Source organism: Ruditapes philippinarum, unplaced genomic scaffold (assembly GCF_026571515.1).
Source record: "Ruditapes philippinarum isolate M1 unplaced genomic scaffold, ASM2657151v2 ctg9312_1_1_1_1, whole genome shotgun sequence".
Lineage (NCBI taxonomy): Eukaryota > Metazoa > Mollusca > Bivalvia > Venerida > Veneridae > Ruditapes > Ruditapes philippinarum.
The window spans coordinates 1-16,920 of NW_026858374.1; the positions used below are offsets into that span (position 1 = coordinate 1).

Sequence of the window (16,920 nt, forward strand, 5' to 3'; positions counted from 1 at the left end):
TTTTTTTTATTCCCCTTTATTGCATCCCGGGAAAAATAAATTTTTTTTTACCATTTTTTAAATTTGTTTTTACAACAGATATTGACACTGACCGCAATGAGCTTCTACAGGGGTTGGTCAATCCTAGTGGTCAAAGGTTGAACGCATATCACCTCCAGCCGAAACATGATCCCTCTGACCCGTCAGAAGATTACTGTGCCGTGTGCCACAATGGAGGAGACCTGTTATGCTGTGACAAGTGCCCAAAAGTTTTCCATTTACAGTGTCATGTACCGGCCATAAGCACCAACTTCTCATCAAAGTGAGTACTTTTCTATAGTTCTGGTTGTGTTTTTAGTTGTTGAGATATTTTCTCTTGGGTAAATTTAGACTGTTTAGCACAAAATAAATTGGATGATTGTATTTTTATGGAGAAACAATGATATTTAAGTAATAATTTTGTAAGATTTTGAAAGATGTTGCACAAATATTTTTGACCTGTGAAAAAGGTTCCGCTTCATGTGTGGCAGTAAGCTATATGTGTGACATGTATGCTACTACAGAAGAAAAGTTAAGATAAATTACATGTAGTATGTCAAAAGTGTATTTATTTGTCTATTATGGTTGCTATAGAATTGAAATATTTTGTCTTTTTTTTTCTCCATAAAATACCATTTCAATGAACAATGTAAGTGAAAATATACCACAAAAGAGTAGGGATCTTAGAAAATGGATTACATTGTAAATTTAGAATTTAACCAATATGTTTACCTTAACTGATTTGTTTTTGACAATCTTAGGATGAAAAATATTCAATTGTCTTTTATTGAACACAAAGTTATTTTATAAGATTTAATTATTCATAGACATCTTAAGACCCATGTCTTCCCCCCTCCCCCATTTGGAAACATGTCTGTCTATTATAGAAAATGTACAGGTACTGCTTGTTCTTTTCACTGGGGGTGGCTGTCCCTGAGTGGTGAAGGTTTTTGACATCACACCACTTTCCGCTCACCGCTGTGGGCTGGAATCCCTACGACTTTGGTCCTGAAAAACATCCACAGAAGGGCACCAACATATAATCTATACTGTGCTGTTGAGACGGAAAAAAACCAACCAAAGAAAGAAAAAAAGAATTGAAATGATTGTTAACGTTTATCAAGGCATTGGGAAGCAGTTGTTCATTTAAGCATATACCAAGCTTATAATTTTGTAGTAATATAAATATATCAGTATGTTCAATTTAAGGTCCTTTAATTGCACCTTTTCAGGGATCCTCATAAATTTGGTACTTAACAGGTACATTTATAATTACATGTATTCATCTTGGCTTTTGTGCTTTATATGTAAACGTAAGGCTAGACTCTCAATCTGATAAGAATGCTTGAACATGTTCAAATAGCCTGTGCCCCTCGTCTATAAAAGATATCATATCTTGGACACAATAAATAAACATTCAACCTCGTATAAAAATAACACTTAAAATCAGATTGCTTTTTATTTCCCATTAATTGTGAAGGTAATTTTTGTCAGTAGTATTGCTTTTAATTGTCCCATTATATTAGTCATTTTTGAACCAGTTTTTACCTTCAAAAAGGACCCAGCATCATTTCCAAAAATGCTAAATATAGTATTTATTGAAGTGGAAATTACCAGCAGGTTAAGATAACCTGCAGTCTTTAATCCTTACTTTACCTAAATTTGTATAATGGATTAGTCCTCCCTTGACTTTGGAGCAGTCCATTGTTATTTAATGGGAAATATTCAATAATGCAATAAACTGCTGAAATTAATCATCAACCAGTGATCACTGTAGAGTCTAGTTGACACTAGCGGCGTAAACAAGTAATTGCTGCAAGCATTTATCTGTAAATTCCACACTTCAGTGCAAATGAACATACATACAATGATAAGTCATATTGTGTAGGTAAACATAAAACCTGACTGTCTTTGTAAGGAAATATTAATATTAATATCAATCTAAATGGGTATTCATTTGATCTTTAAATGTTCCATAATTGTCTTTTTACTACCAGTCTTATAATGTTATGATTTCCATTTAGCTTTGCAAGCAAATTGCATCAAGGGGAATTCTGAATATAAAATGCTTTTGGGGAGAAAGAAGGAAATGAAAATTAATCTTGAAATGAACAGATGAAATTATTAACATTTAAAAAAAAAACGTTGCTAATTTTCGTCATTTTCAACTTCAGACGAGGAATCAAACAAAAGAGTTACACATTTGCCTTGTTACATCCACTAGCAGAAGCTAAATGGTAGCTATTATATATATGTTACAGTAACGTGTTTATTTTCCTAGATGTATCGCTCGAGTCTTTATGTAACTAGCTAATTTGTTCATTACATTTCGTGGGCACATATTTTTTACCTTGGTATATTAATTTAGTTACTGATTGTTTTTTCTCTTCTTTTTTTATGTGTTTGTCTATGTGTATGGTAAACGTACTTTCTCGTATTATATAGTAAGTTTCATACATACAGGCTGCAATTCAAAGATTTTAAAAGTGATTTTAAGCTACATCGTAAACAGTAATTCAAAAAATATTCTTGGTTTTGGGTATTTTACCCACAAATAAGTCTTTCTGTACCCTCTGAAAGGGGAAAATATTCAACACTTTTAATTCCAAGTTTCTTTGACTAAAGGTTTAGTTATGTTCCTTAGTAAGAGAAAACGATCAGTAATTTATATTTCATGATCTTGTATCTTAGTTTCTCAGACAAAATTTTCCCACAAGGGCATCAAAACAATAGAATCAAATATCCGTTTACATAGGGAACTTGTGGCGTGTTGAGTGAAAGAAAAAAGCCATTGTAGAAACAAACATACCTGCTCAATATTATTTCATAAAAATTTATGAGACACAATCATTGCCGAACACTTCAACATCCATTTTGACACCTTGGTCTTTTGGTCAAGGCAGCAGATTTCAAATATCACTCTCCCTTAACCAATATTTGTTAGAATCGGGATTTTTCATGTGAGAAAGTTATCCTTGCGTGTGGAAGGGCAGTGGTTCTACTCAGGTGCCCTTTCATGCCTGAAATAACACATAGTGATACTACCAGCAGGTTAAGCTGGCGTCACAGTTTATGTGTGAATTATTACTGCTCCCACCCCCACAAAAACAAAATTACATATAGAGAAAAAAAACTTTAAAAAGTTCTATAGTACGTTTACTGTATATTTATCTTATGCCATTCCTTGACACCAGTTTAACAGAAAAAAGCTTTTTTTTTGGCTTTTTTCATTTTTTGCTGCACCCACTATTATTTATGTTGTTACAGTCCTTTTGCATTTTGATCTTTTTATTGTACAAAACACCAAGAAGAATAGACTCTGAACAAAAAGGAAAACAGAAAAAAACAAGCTTTTATGATTGGGACTGGATAGATTGGGGGGGGGGGGGGGGGTTAAGGATGAAACCAAGCTTGAAACCTTTAAAGGAAAAAATATTCAGTACTATGCACAAAACTTTTGTAACTGTTGTAAAAACATATTTTTGCATGTAATATGTTTTTATGGAAGACTTTATGGTTCTCAGAGATAAGAAGCTAAACTGTATATAGTAACTTAGGCATTTGAAATAAAGCATATGTGTAGTAAAGAAGTGGTAATTTTCCTGCAGATGACTGCAGGGTGGCAAACCTGACTTAATATTATTGTTCAACATTATAAAAAAATAATATTTCGTATCCGTGCACTGAAGAAACAGGGTGGGTTGGAGAGAATGAGATGTGTAATGCAATTTTCTATCTGAGGGCAAGCAATTTTATATTTATATATCCTATGACAGAAATTTACTGTTTAACCCATTACCAGATATATACGCCTTTCTACGCCTTTTTCACCCCCCCCCCCTTTTTGCTTTCTCAAATGGTGAAAAAATGCCTTATTAAGGCCCCCAAACACTTGTTTTTGTTTGAGAAATGTTGTTTAAAAAATTGACCACTTTTTCGGCGCGGCCCCCCATCCAAAAGATACATCAGGGGGCTGCCAGAAGGGGGCACGTTTGGGGGGTTTGAAGGGGGGCGGAGTCCCCCTCATCGCCAAGAAAATTTTGGACTTGTGGGAGGCTAAAAATGGCCCCAGGTCGATCATAAGGTAAGGTGTAACCAATGCTGAAAAGCCTTTGACTCTATCTCAATCCATTGAGATGTGGCAGCACTTTGAAATCAATTTTGATGGAAAAAATCAAAGCAAAATAGTGATTTTTGGCAATTTTGAGATGTCCCCTAGTTGCCATGGTAACAGGAAATTTCAGATTGAGCATGTTGTTACAAAATTGGCAATGGTACAGTCAACATTTGTGCCAAGTTTGATTAGCATTGAAGCAGTTTTGATAGTTTTATAGCAACTTGAACTTGTAACGGGAGACTTTTCAATGAAAACAGCCATTTTTCACAAAATGCTCATGGGGTAATGGGTTAAGGGCACACTCTTTGCTCTCTAAGAGCGTGCAGTTTGTTGTTGCAGGCAAGCAATTTGATATCTCAGTGCAAGAAATTTGCTGTCTCTGGGCAAGCAATTTGATATCTCAGTGCAAGCAATTTGCTGTCTCGGGGCAAGCAATTTGATATCTTATGACAAGCAATTTGATATCTCATTGCAAACAATTTGATATCTCACGACAACCAATTTGCCTTCTACGGGCATGCAATTTGATATCTCATGGCAAGCAATTGATATCTTACTGCAAACAATTTGCTGTCTCAGGGCTAGCAAATTGATATCTCACGGCAAGCAATTTGCTGTCTCAGGGCAAGCAATTTGATACCTCAAGACAACCAATTTGCCTTCTCCGGGCATGCAATTTGAGATCTCATGGCAAGCAATTTGCTGTCTCAGGGTAAGCAATTTAATATCTCACGGCAAGCAATTTTCTGTCTTAGGGCATGGTATTTGATATCTCACGGCAAGCAATTGATATCTTACTGCAAACAATTTGCTGTCTCAGGGCTAACAAATTGATATCTCAGGGCAAGCAATTTCCTATATAATGGCCATAATGTCTTTACAATGCCAATCTCTCACATGATTAGCTAAATTGTGTCCATCCTCAGGCCTCAACTGCAAAATTGGTAAAGACACTGTGACGAATTAACTAATTATAGCATAGATATTGTGGTTATTAAATTTTGCTGTTAATATATTTAAAGTAAAGATAAATATTTTGTTAGTTATTGGATAAACCTGAGAACCATATTGTTGAAAGTTATGTAGATTCCTTATATTTTTATAACTAGAAAAATAGAGATGCTGAAAAAATATTCAGAATGATTTATTCAGTAAACTAGCTGTTTGTTCTCAGTTCTCCAAATGGATGCAAAATTTTTCACTATCTTCATGTCAACATGATCTGTAGTGGTTTAAAGTTTCAATACCATCTGCACTGTTCACTATACAGTATTTATTTAGGAATTTTTCATAAAAATAATGAATGGTTTTGTCCAGATTGAAGGATGGACAAGTTCATTTAAGATATATAGTGTTGTTCGGATTAAATCAAGCTTGTTGTTAAAATTTCTAGATACGTATTTCAGGGTTCTCACTAGGACTTTAAAACATGGAGTCCATGGACTCCCAAACCTGAAAAAGTTGGAGTCCAAAGGCGCGTCGCAATAAATATTTTTACAGTGCTCAAAATAGCATTGCTGATATTTTGAATCTTCAAGAGACTTTCAAAGTTTATAGTTATTCAAAACAAACTCTGGACTACATAGTATAATTATTGTTTTGTTGTTAATATTTTTCATGAAATTATTTCATTATAATGCATCAACACATGGAAATCGGGTTTTTTTGGTGTTTTTTTTTTTCACTTTTACACCAAATCAAATTTTATTCTGGTTAAATAAGTCCACTCTAAAGACAAAAAGTTTATATTTGTAAAAAAAAAAATATAGGCAGCATTTAGCGGAATGAATAGGAAAATCGTGTACAGCTTCACACAGTGTGTAAGAGATTCATCCGATCGAGAATTATTTTAGCAAATATCTTCAAAATGGGGGCAAATTGAAGATCACTATTTAAATTTAATGCTGATTAAATAATAAAGGAACAATTCATTCACATGTTTGGCTTGGAAACTGAGAATTTTTGTGAAATTTTAGGGTTTCTGAAATTCCGGCAAATGTGAAATCGCCGATGTTCGGGATCAATTTTCGGATAGAATCTTAATATCAAAGAAAAGCTTATGTGTATTTTGGTTAGTTGTCCTGGCATTTCGGCACAATATGTTAAATTATTAATACTCTTAGAACGTTTTTGCAAGAATGAATCTAAAGCAAAATTTTGCCTAGAAAATGCCGAAAATTTCGACAATAATTCAAAATTACACTCATTTGTAATTTGAGAATTTGCGGCGTAAATAGTCGATATTTTAATCCTTTTGTCGGTAAAATTTGCTAATTTCCAATCAACTGTTGATCAAAGATATTAAATTATCACCTCATGTTATATCTGGTAATTACATGAACAGCCTGTGTATACATTAATTAATCTGATCTCCATTGCGTGATAATGACCGAAAGTGTTATCGCTGATTGGCTAATCGCTTCACGGGTCGATGTGCATAGGACCGCCTACCTATAGACTGACACGCGCTGACGTATTTGTGTATTTGTGGTTGTAAACAATCGGTAATGTTGATGCGTCCCCAGGCAAAATTTAGCGTACGTGGAATCCTTGCTCTGAAATATTTGCGTCCAGCTGTAATAAACATGCGTACCGGGTTGCCGAAATAAGCGTCCCCGAGAACCCTGTATTTTATTTTCAACTTTTAAGTGGTATCAAAACCATTGTGTGACTTTAACAACAAATTGAGCACAATTTTAGATAGGATCAAGGCATCTCTATTTGTGGGACAAATTTTGTATTATTACAGTTATGTATGTAGTTTAGTTATTGACTGAAAATTGCCTTTGCTTTTGAATCATTTCTAGAATTATCTTTTGTAAAATGTAATGTTGTTTTTTCCTACCTCCCTAGTGTTCACAGATTGATGTAAAATCATAATTTTTGTTAGGGCACTAATTTTGGTTTTTGATAAGTTAGTCGTCAATCCAAAAAATTATGATGCAGTGAAATTTCATTGCAGATCTGGTGTAACATTATTTTGCATTGCATTATTTGCAAATTGCTCTTACAAAAATAGACAATCTAAGAATTTTAGAACCCAAGAAAATAACATTTTTAACGCAACCACAAAATTTCATGCATGCAAAATTAAGTGAATCCACAGTGTATTTTTGCCCTCTTTAGCCTACTTTATTTTTGCATGGGAGTTAAGCAATTACATGGTACATATACAAGTTATGATTACAAAAGACAAAATTAAAGTGCATTTCATTAATAAACCAAACATAACCTTAAAATGAAAATTGTGTTGACTTGTAAAGTGCCCCCTGTAAGTTATTTATTTCCTCCAGGTTATGAAATTGATAAGGGTTGGGTTAATTTTATGGGGATATTACTCAAATTTGAGCTGTATGATATTTGCTTTAAAATTTCAATTCTGCAAATTTATGCTAGCATAAAATCAAAATGAAATTCATTTATTGCTAAAAGTGAAATGCTTGTTTCTAAATAATTAATAACAGAATGTCAAAAAATCCCAATAGTTGCATTCCGCAAATTAAGCTCTCAAGTACAGTAACAAATTGTACTTAACTAACCAATCATAAGTCTCTTAATTTGTTGGTATGAAAACCTGCCAAAAACCATTTCAGCTCAAGAGCTTTACAAATTTGTTGTCACTTAGTGTCACATAATTATAGATTAACAACTGATACATTTACTTGGCAGCAACTTGCAAAATAGAAAAACAAACAATATCACAGGTCTGACAGTTTTCAGATTAAGTATATAATCCAAGATAGCATGGCTTTTACCTTGCTACTTTTTGAAGATAAAATCAAGATAACAATTGTTTTGCTGTCATTGTAAAATAAACAATAAACATAATAAGTTTCATCACATCTTACACAGAGTAAATAAAAAACTATAAGTAAAGTCATTAGATGAATAGAATAACAGTCTCAATTGCAACATAAGATTTGAACAATGACACCTTTCCAAGAAAAAAATGTATTATAATACTGGTTTGCAAAGGTATTGAAGCTGCTTGTTTGTTCTGTTCTAGATCTATGCTTTAAACTCTCAATTATATAAATCTTAAAACGAGGCTGTGCATTGTTACATTATATGTCCTCTTAATGCTCTGTATCTTCTAAAATTTCTGTTAAAGTATTCTGCTGTTGCCTCACCTTTGATTCCTCTCCCCTGAATTAGAGAGAAATCACATACTAAAATTACTGTTAGGTATTGATTTTAGCAATTACTGAACATCTAGGCTAAATTACCAAAGTGATAACAAAAGAACCCATGGCTGTGTGATGTGACAATTCCCTAGTTGAAACTGTGGTTTCTTATTGATTTTACTAAGTTAACTTGCTGCAAGGTTTGCTGGAAACAGTGTATTATTGGGAAGCTAGTTTTCTCCAGTTACTGGCTGACATTGTTTTCTCTCCTGCAAGCAACAAGGTAACAGCAGTGTTTGGGGTCATGTCTGGAGGACTTTCTGTAATTACTGTCAAGGTATTGATTATTGGGTTTTTACTGTCAGACTGTCAGGTCTCTCCTCGTGTCACATGGGGGAATATTCTAGCTTCTTTGAGAGAGAGAAAATGTGAATAATACTTGCCATGTCTGAATGATCTTCTAATCTGTTTCGGAATGATTTATTTACGTTACCTTGAGACCATGAATCTTATTCCCAGGCATTAAGGTTCTGTAGCAATGTTAGATTCAATGTCATTTGTTAGGTTATGCAGAAATGATTGAGGCTGCAGTAAATGTTCAATGTCATGTCATTTGTTAGGCAAATGTATATTTATATATCTGACAAATACAAGTAATTTCCATATATCTTTTGAGGTAATAAACTGGTTTCAGATAAAATAAAATGTTGCTTTTTGTGTCCTGGATTGATAGATAGAAGGGTATATTGTTATTGGCTTGTCTGTTTGTTTGTCATTAAATTTGAACTGTCACCATAACAGGAAAGTCGTTCCACGATCAACACCATTATTAAGTTCCTGTCACAAAAACTAAGTTCTATACACTTGGCATTTATTCAAACGAAGTGCTTGTATAAAAACATTTGATGATAGTTTGATTATTTGATAAATTATCATTTTCTGTTAGTTATGTTGATAATTTGATTTCTTGATAAGTGATGTCTTGAGGGAACTTGAAATTGATCCACTGTGATAAAAAATGAGGATTAAACTTGTATTTGTTAATGTATGGTCCATTGGAGTGACCTTATAACTTCATGGTCATATGTCTGAAACTTCATGTTCTTGTGTCTTAAACTTCATGTTCTATGTCTAAATCACTTCATTCTTATTTGAATGATTAATGTTTACTGTCAGGTCCTAGTTATGCTGTAATGAAATGTGATCATTTACCAATAATGTTAGCTGTCAGTTACCCTAGGACAGCTTGATAGCTTATATCCCAGTAATGTACCATTTCATATGACATTATTGATAGGTCATTCAAGGCTGTCACCCATGGCTAGTAATTTAAGTGTTTATTCACACACTTTTACCTGAAAATTAATTAAAGACGCTTCAATCAGAGTCATAATGTCTGACAGGAAAGTCAATTATTTGGATCTGATACTTTAAATTGATTTTTTTCACACGCTTGTGTAAATTAAAGGGTCCTCTTCCACCAAAAAGCGAAACTTTATGAGAATGATGTAAGCTAAATTGGGAAAACATTTGAACTTAAGGGAATGGAGAATGACTTAGATATCTTATATTGAAATTACCGTGAATTTTAACACATGTACCAGTTCAATGTGAAGTAATAGACCACATCATAATACAGCTGTGGTGTAGGACACCTGGGTGGGGACTTTGTTTAGGTTTTTTAATTTTGATAATAAAATATGTAGATTAGAGTATGCCTTTGTGATTTTGTTTTTTCTATTATTAAGACTTGATTTTTTGCAATGTCTATGCTGGTATATAACATATATAGGATTGTAGAAGAACCTCTACTAGTGGTATATTTTCATTTTCATAGTTCAGTCGTTTGCATGACTATCTATTGTATCCCTGCTGTGTCAATTTTTTGCCTCAAGTCTCTGTTTTGGGGTGTTTTTAGTTGTTGTTTTTTTGGGGGTTTTTTTTTTTTATCATTATTGTTACCAAATTATGCAATTTTGCAGAATGTGAATGCATTCCCCCTTTCTTAGCAGAATGAATTAGTAGCATTACAATTAATTTGAATAAACTTTTGTCGAGATCAGATTCATAATTAAATGACACTGAATGTAATAAGAAATTTTCTACATCTTTGATTTGTTACTTTAATTTACATTTTGTGTTTTTGCTAAAAAGTTGATCTGACATACTGACTTTCTATTCTTTACAAATTTGCTTGAGTATTTATTGTTGTGAAAGCGTGAGTAATGATGACACATATTTTTAGAATTTTTATAGGGCTGTTTTTATTATTATTTTATATAAAGAAAATAGTTAAATTATAAGTTAACCAAATATACTTCATTAACCAGGTACATAAATACATTTAAATTGACATTAATTTTAAGTGGAAATAAAGGAACTTGTCAAAATATTGTATTTATGAGAGATGTTCTATAAGAAATTTCTACATGTATTTTTTCAGTGAAGTATGGACATGTACATTGTGCTCGGCAGATGAAGAATTGAAGATCAAGTCTCCGATACCCAAAGAGTACGAGGTGACGAGCACTGGCAAGCGGAAAGCGCCCAACGGACTTGTTGACAAGGAGATTAAGGTATGAATATGGCTCTTTAAGTTTTCATGCAGTCATTATTGCTTTAGATAAATTCTGCTAGCTTACAGTGGATTACTGTATAAAGTGGATATTTCCGCATGTCATAAAGTTAGCTAATTTAAAATCCATACATTTCTTGTGAAGAAATATTAACGATTGTGCAAGGGTAGAATTTAATGATAGATTATATATATCATATGCTAGTGGAAATTTTTACGATTTTCGTCAGTACGCAATGGTCTTTTCAGATAAATGTTTTTGGAAGTCTTTGGAGAGTCTTTATATGGCTATTGCAATGTTGGTGAAATTCAAGAAAAATATATAGATGGAAAAAATCAGCATTACCCTGGTAGTTCCATGTTGTAGTATAGTTTACTCCAGACTTAATTCAATTGTTAGGTATAGATTTAGTAATAACATTTAACTCAGTCTTGGATCTCAATATATTTGAAAGAATGACTGCTTAGTATAGATTTCTATTCTTTCGTAGGTATGTGAGAGGATATTACTGGAGTTATTCTGTTTGGAGATCAGCACAGTGTTTCATGAGCCTGTTCCAAAATCGGTAAGAAAATGAAAAAGACTCTCTGAAAATTTATCAAATCTTCCTAAAAAGTTTTGTGATTGACTGATAGTTTAATGACTTTAATAGTTTGTGATTGAGACATGTTCAAGTTATAAAATTCATATTTGAAAATAGTCATTCTCTATTTCCACTAAACTTAAAGGGAGTTAATTTGTTAAGATCACTAACTTCAATTTATACATGTATATCCCTTGATGCTGTGGGTTCAAATCGCACCAGGGATATTGAATTTTTTCTTCGTGTGTGGCATGATGATAATGAAAATTATTCCTCTTACAGTTTCCCACTTATAAATTTATAGAAGTTAGCTTTAAACAATTTTTAAACAAAACCTTCAAAAAAGTCAAAAGAATTGATGTTAATTTTTACAAGAAATACATCAAATATTAAACATTCTTAACATGTGTTCTTTTTCTTTCAGGTCCCTAATTACCACAAGATCATTAAAGATCCGATGGATTTTGGAGCCATCAAATGCAAGCTTCGTAGAGGGCATTTTGCCCATTACAATTCAGTAGAAGAATTTCTATCCGACATCAAGCTTGTGTTTCGAAACTGCTTTAAATACAACTCTGAAAAATCTGATGTATATGCTGTAGGAAAATCTGTTCAGAACTATTTTGAATCACTTGTGAAACACTTTTTGCCGTGTTATGTAGACTACCTCAGCAGGCGAACACCAAGTCCTGTCACAACAATGGAGTCAAATGGAACCGACGGACAGAGTCGCAATAAGAAACGCAGAAGTCCTGCACCGGACTCCACAAGGGATAACAATAGTCCGGTCCATTTTTCTTGAGAATAGAAAAAAAATGACTTTAATTTTGATGAAAAATGAAATTTCGACATACATGTGCTTTTTATCCCCCTTTCTTAATACACAAATATATTATTGACATTCCAACTTACTACTATGAATTTAATAAAGCTGCACTGGTAATAATGTGCATAATTTGTACTCAATTTGGTTTTTAAGAAAGAATGTGAATAAATTGAATATTTATCCATTTTTTGATCCAAACAATTTTTGTATGACTTGTATAAATGATTGTAAATAATGTCTGGTCAGCTATTGTGTTGCCACTGTTAGATTGGTTCAATATTTAACCTTTAACCTGCTGAATTTGTGAAATGGACTCACCCAACTTTGAATTTTGAACAGTCCATTCAAAGTGTAAGGGATTTCAACATTAAATTGCAAAAATTTGAGATACCAGCAGACTGTCATGCTGACAGGCTGGGTCTATACTGATGACAAAGGCTAATCATTTTTTTGTTCTAGCAGGTTTTAGGGTTAAGCATTGGAAATACTAACTTATCTAAAAATTGTGGTTGTGTGTAAAATGTGCTATATATTAAGTGACACTTTTGTACAAAAGCAAGGTGATATTAGTGTAATACTTAAGTGACTTGTGTGTGTTCTGCCAAGGTTGATATTGGTTCTTTCTGTAAACCCACAGCAGTATAACTTACTGCTAAATAACTTTCTCAAAACAAAAAAAGATACCAAGTAAAAAAAAAAATACGCAGTTATTTTACCACCGGCGAATCTGAAATTTTCATTGACAAACTTAAAACTTTATACAGAGCACTGTGTCAGACATATGTACAATGTATAAAGTTTGTGGTCAAGTGACAGTTCTAAGGAAACAATTGTTTTATCAAATTTTTTTGTATTATGGTTAAAGTGATATTAGCTATATGGTAAAGTGAAGTTTGTGTAATGCCAAATATTTATATTAACAGTGTAAAATGAAATTTTCAACAGCAGTATAAAATCAATAGTTCACGTTGACTGAGCAACAGAAACTTCCAAAATATTTCTGAGATATGTTCAAAATAATGGAATGTAGTAAGAAAACAAACAAAATGTTATGTCTAATTTGATTGTTAGTGTAAGACTGGTATTTTTTTGTTAAGAAATAGTAGGTTACATATAATTCAATAGTTTGGGTATCTTGCCATTTTCAAGAAATATGTACATTTTAATGCCATTTGTATTGTCTGATTTATTTAAAAAGGATTTGTTTTTTCTATTAGAGTTCAAGAGTTTTTTTTTAGTTGTTTTGAAATTCCAGTTATGTTAGATTAAATGTGACCATACCATGAGGTTTTTGGCATCATTTAAGCTACCTGAAGCTATTAATATCGGCTTTTTGCTGGGGATTTTATACTCTAAATAAAGCAAGACAAATCTGCTTGTAACTAAAATTGGACTTCATATACCCCACAGTTCATTTGCTACAACAGTTCTAGGATTAGGTTTTTACGTGTTAATTCTAGTTTTTAAGTATAAAATGATATTATAATCCACTATAATTCAAGTAGGTTTAGCATCATATATATGTTTGAAGTCGAATGTGGATAAAGTAATACTTATACTACATGCGAGGTCAACACATTGATATGATGTTACTCTATATACATTGTCGTACACCTAACATATTTATGTAAGTGATTAAGATTGTTAAATGTACCTACATTTAATTATTTTATTAGATCTTATTAGGCTATTAATTATTCATATTCGCTCTTAGTTTATACTGTTAATTACGAAAAGTTTTTTCAATGAATCATTTTGTTGAACCTTAAAGAAAATTGTATTGTTGTTCATAACTATTTGAGCAAATTTATTGTTATTCAGTTAATTTGTGAATGCAGTATTTTGGTATTAAGAAGACACTTGACTTCCACAAGTCTCTTTGTATTGTACTAAAACTTAAAACAAAGTGTATTAATTTAGCTTAACAAAAACAATAAAAAATAATTTCTAAACACGATCTACGATGTTGGTTTATTTTACATATTCTTCTTTTTACTTTAGGAGTTATATTAGACATTTGAGTATCAGTTGTAGAAAGTAAGGTTGTTTGTTATGGGTCTTGAACTTAATCTATCTGCTACATTGTGATCAGAATATCAGTACCTATATAAATATATAGTTGAGGCGTTGTTTTTGGATAGATTGTGGTGTGACTACTCATAAAGATTGTGCTTGGCAACAGCCTTAGGAGCTTATTGAGTAATACAGTTGAGTTTTTTTAGTCCAGAAGTCATCGACTCTTTGAGGTGTCATTAGGTACAAATTGATCATATGGATTAAAACTCACTTTGGTGATAATTAATATTAAGTATATGACTGATTCTTATTACGTGCAAATCTTTTAGGAACCAGACCACTCACTTATCTCATTGCATACTTTAGAGTCTTTACGTTAATACTAGTATATTACAGTGCTTCTACCTAAACATGAATGTCAGAAGACCTTTATATAGTACAACCATCAATTACCACAATATATCAAATCTAATAGAGATAAAAATCACAACATTTTATTCAGAACAACCGTGGGATTACGGTGACATTTTCTGAAGTATAGTATAGATATATTCCATTATGGACCACAAGCTTGTAATAGTTTAGAAATGGCAAAGGTTTATTTCTATATATTGAAGATTAATAGCACATTACTGTTTATACACGGACGTGCAATCATGTCAATATCCTTTGTAAGTAATTCATTGATTAATGCAACACAATTTCTTTTTATTAGTGGGGTGGAGAATGAGAATGATAAATTAAATGGGTAGCCACAGATTGTGTGTTACTGTACGAACGTATTTGCAAGTGTCAACTCGAGACAATGTATTGACTTGATATAATCTAAACTTATGTACTTAAAATTACCTCTTGATATCATAACGAGAATGGTGTTGACTCTGGTACAGAGGTCGAAATTAAAACACCCGACATAAGTAATGTAAAGTAACTCAAGCTTGCTTAATTTTAAAGGGAAGATAAAAGTTGTCTTTCTTGATATATTTTCATTTTAAGATACGCCATGGGGTTACTTCACATATGCCATGTCAATCTAGGACCTGAATAGACAGACAAAACAATAGTAAGAATACGCAAACCGGATATTAGCGTAGACTACACAAAACAAATAATTAAACAACTGCTTAAAAGTGTTAAACCATTTTTTAAAAAAGAATAAAGATAATTTATTTGTTTTTGATTATTGCTCTTTGGAAACAAAAAATATGAACGACATTTCGACATGAATAACCACAAATTATACCATAGAAGGTATGCTTTTCGAATTTTGAAGGTGTTTGAGTGTAAACAAAAGTTATACGCAGAGGGCAATGATGTTTATTAGCCGTGAACAATAGCTGAAGCTTTGCATTGCTGATACAACCATGGTTAGCAATCTTGATGACAAGGAAAGTGCATTTTGTCATCGAGGCACACGGGCCTACGGACGTTTTAACTGATATCTATATATATGTATAACAAATTCATTTACCAAGGAGTCGGATTTTAAACCTCAGTTCATAGAAAACTTTGATGTTGCGTACTAAGTTACCATGTCCAGTCAAATACTCTTCCGGTATGGTGTACTAGCTGATAAAGTCCTGCGAGTATAACTGAATTAGTAAAACAATGAAACAGGCTCAACTCAGGGGTACATTGCCATTCTTTTTGGACATTATCACATGGTACACATGTTTCTTATTCAAAAAGTATGAACTATGGAAAAAACACAAAGCGTCAAAAATAAACTTCAAGATTTTGATAAAAAAAGAAGATATTTACGTTTACACTTTTATCAAAAATATCTTTAAACAAGGATCACTCTTTAACAATTATTTTTTTATATACATATGTATAAATCAAAAATTAAGGTCTTACAGCGAGAGTCAGGTAGTATTACGCTTAGATAATGCACGTGTATATCCAGTAACACCGGAATGTGAAAATAACGCACGATTCGTGCAAGAAGTAACGCAGAATTGTGCAATAAATGGCGGATACATGACAGGATTTCCAATGCAGTAAGTAACTGGCCAATATAAATTTTTTTAACCGAACTGAAAAAAATGAATAGCCGCATGCGGCTGCGAAGACATTATTCTTTATCCATCGTCAAGATTATGTACTTTCAAGATCATTCGTTAAAATAATGGCTTGAGTACCGTTATAAGCGTGATTCTGCCTTTTGTCGACTTTTATAAGTACAACAATGCATAGATTTAATCTAAAAAGTGGGTGTTTGTAAAATGTGCTATATATAGACACTTGTACAAAAGCAAGGTGATATTAGTGTAATACTTAAGTGACTTGTGTGTGTTCTGCAAAGGTTGATATTGGTTCTTTCTGTAAACCCACAGTAGTATAATTTACTGCTTAATAACTGTCTCAAAACAAAAAAAAGAAGATTAAATATAAAAAAAATACGCAGTTATTTTACCACTGGCGAATCTGAAATTTTCATTGACAAACTTAAAACTTTATACAGAGCACTGTGTCAGACATATGTACAATGTATAAAGTTTGTGGTCAAGTGACAGTTCTAAGGAAACAATTGTTTTATCAAATTTTTTTTGTATTATGGTTAAAGTGATATTAGCTATATGGTAAAGTGAAGTTTGTGTAATGCCAAATATTTATATTAACAGTGTAAAATGAAATTTTCAACAGCAGTATAAAATCAA

The 16,920-nt window shown here is 32.4% G+C and overlaps 1 protein-coding gene across 1 annotated transcript; it reads left to right on the plus strand.

Annotated features, from left to right (window-relative positions):
- Positions 1-78: 78 nt before the first annotated feature.
- Positions 79-13,380, plus strand: LOC132753004 (transcription intermediary factor 1-alpha-like; the record flags this gene model as incomplete). The annotated part of the gene is made up of 5 exons (XM_060743415.1): positions 79-301; positions 2,193-2,255; positions 10,703-10,835; positions 11,326-11,400; positions 11,843-13,380. Coding segments are annotated over 5 exons (872 nt in total), but the record flags the coding sequence as incomplete, so codon positions are not given.
- Between the last annotated feature and the right edge of the window lie 3,540 nt (positions 13,381-16,920).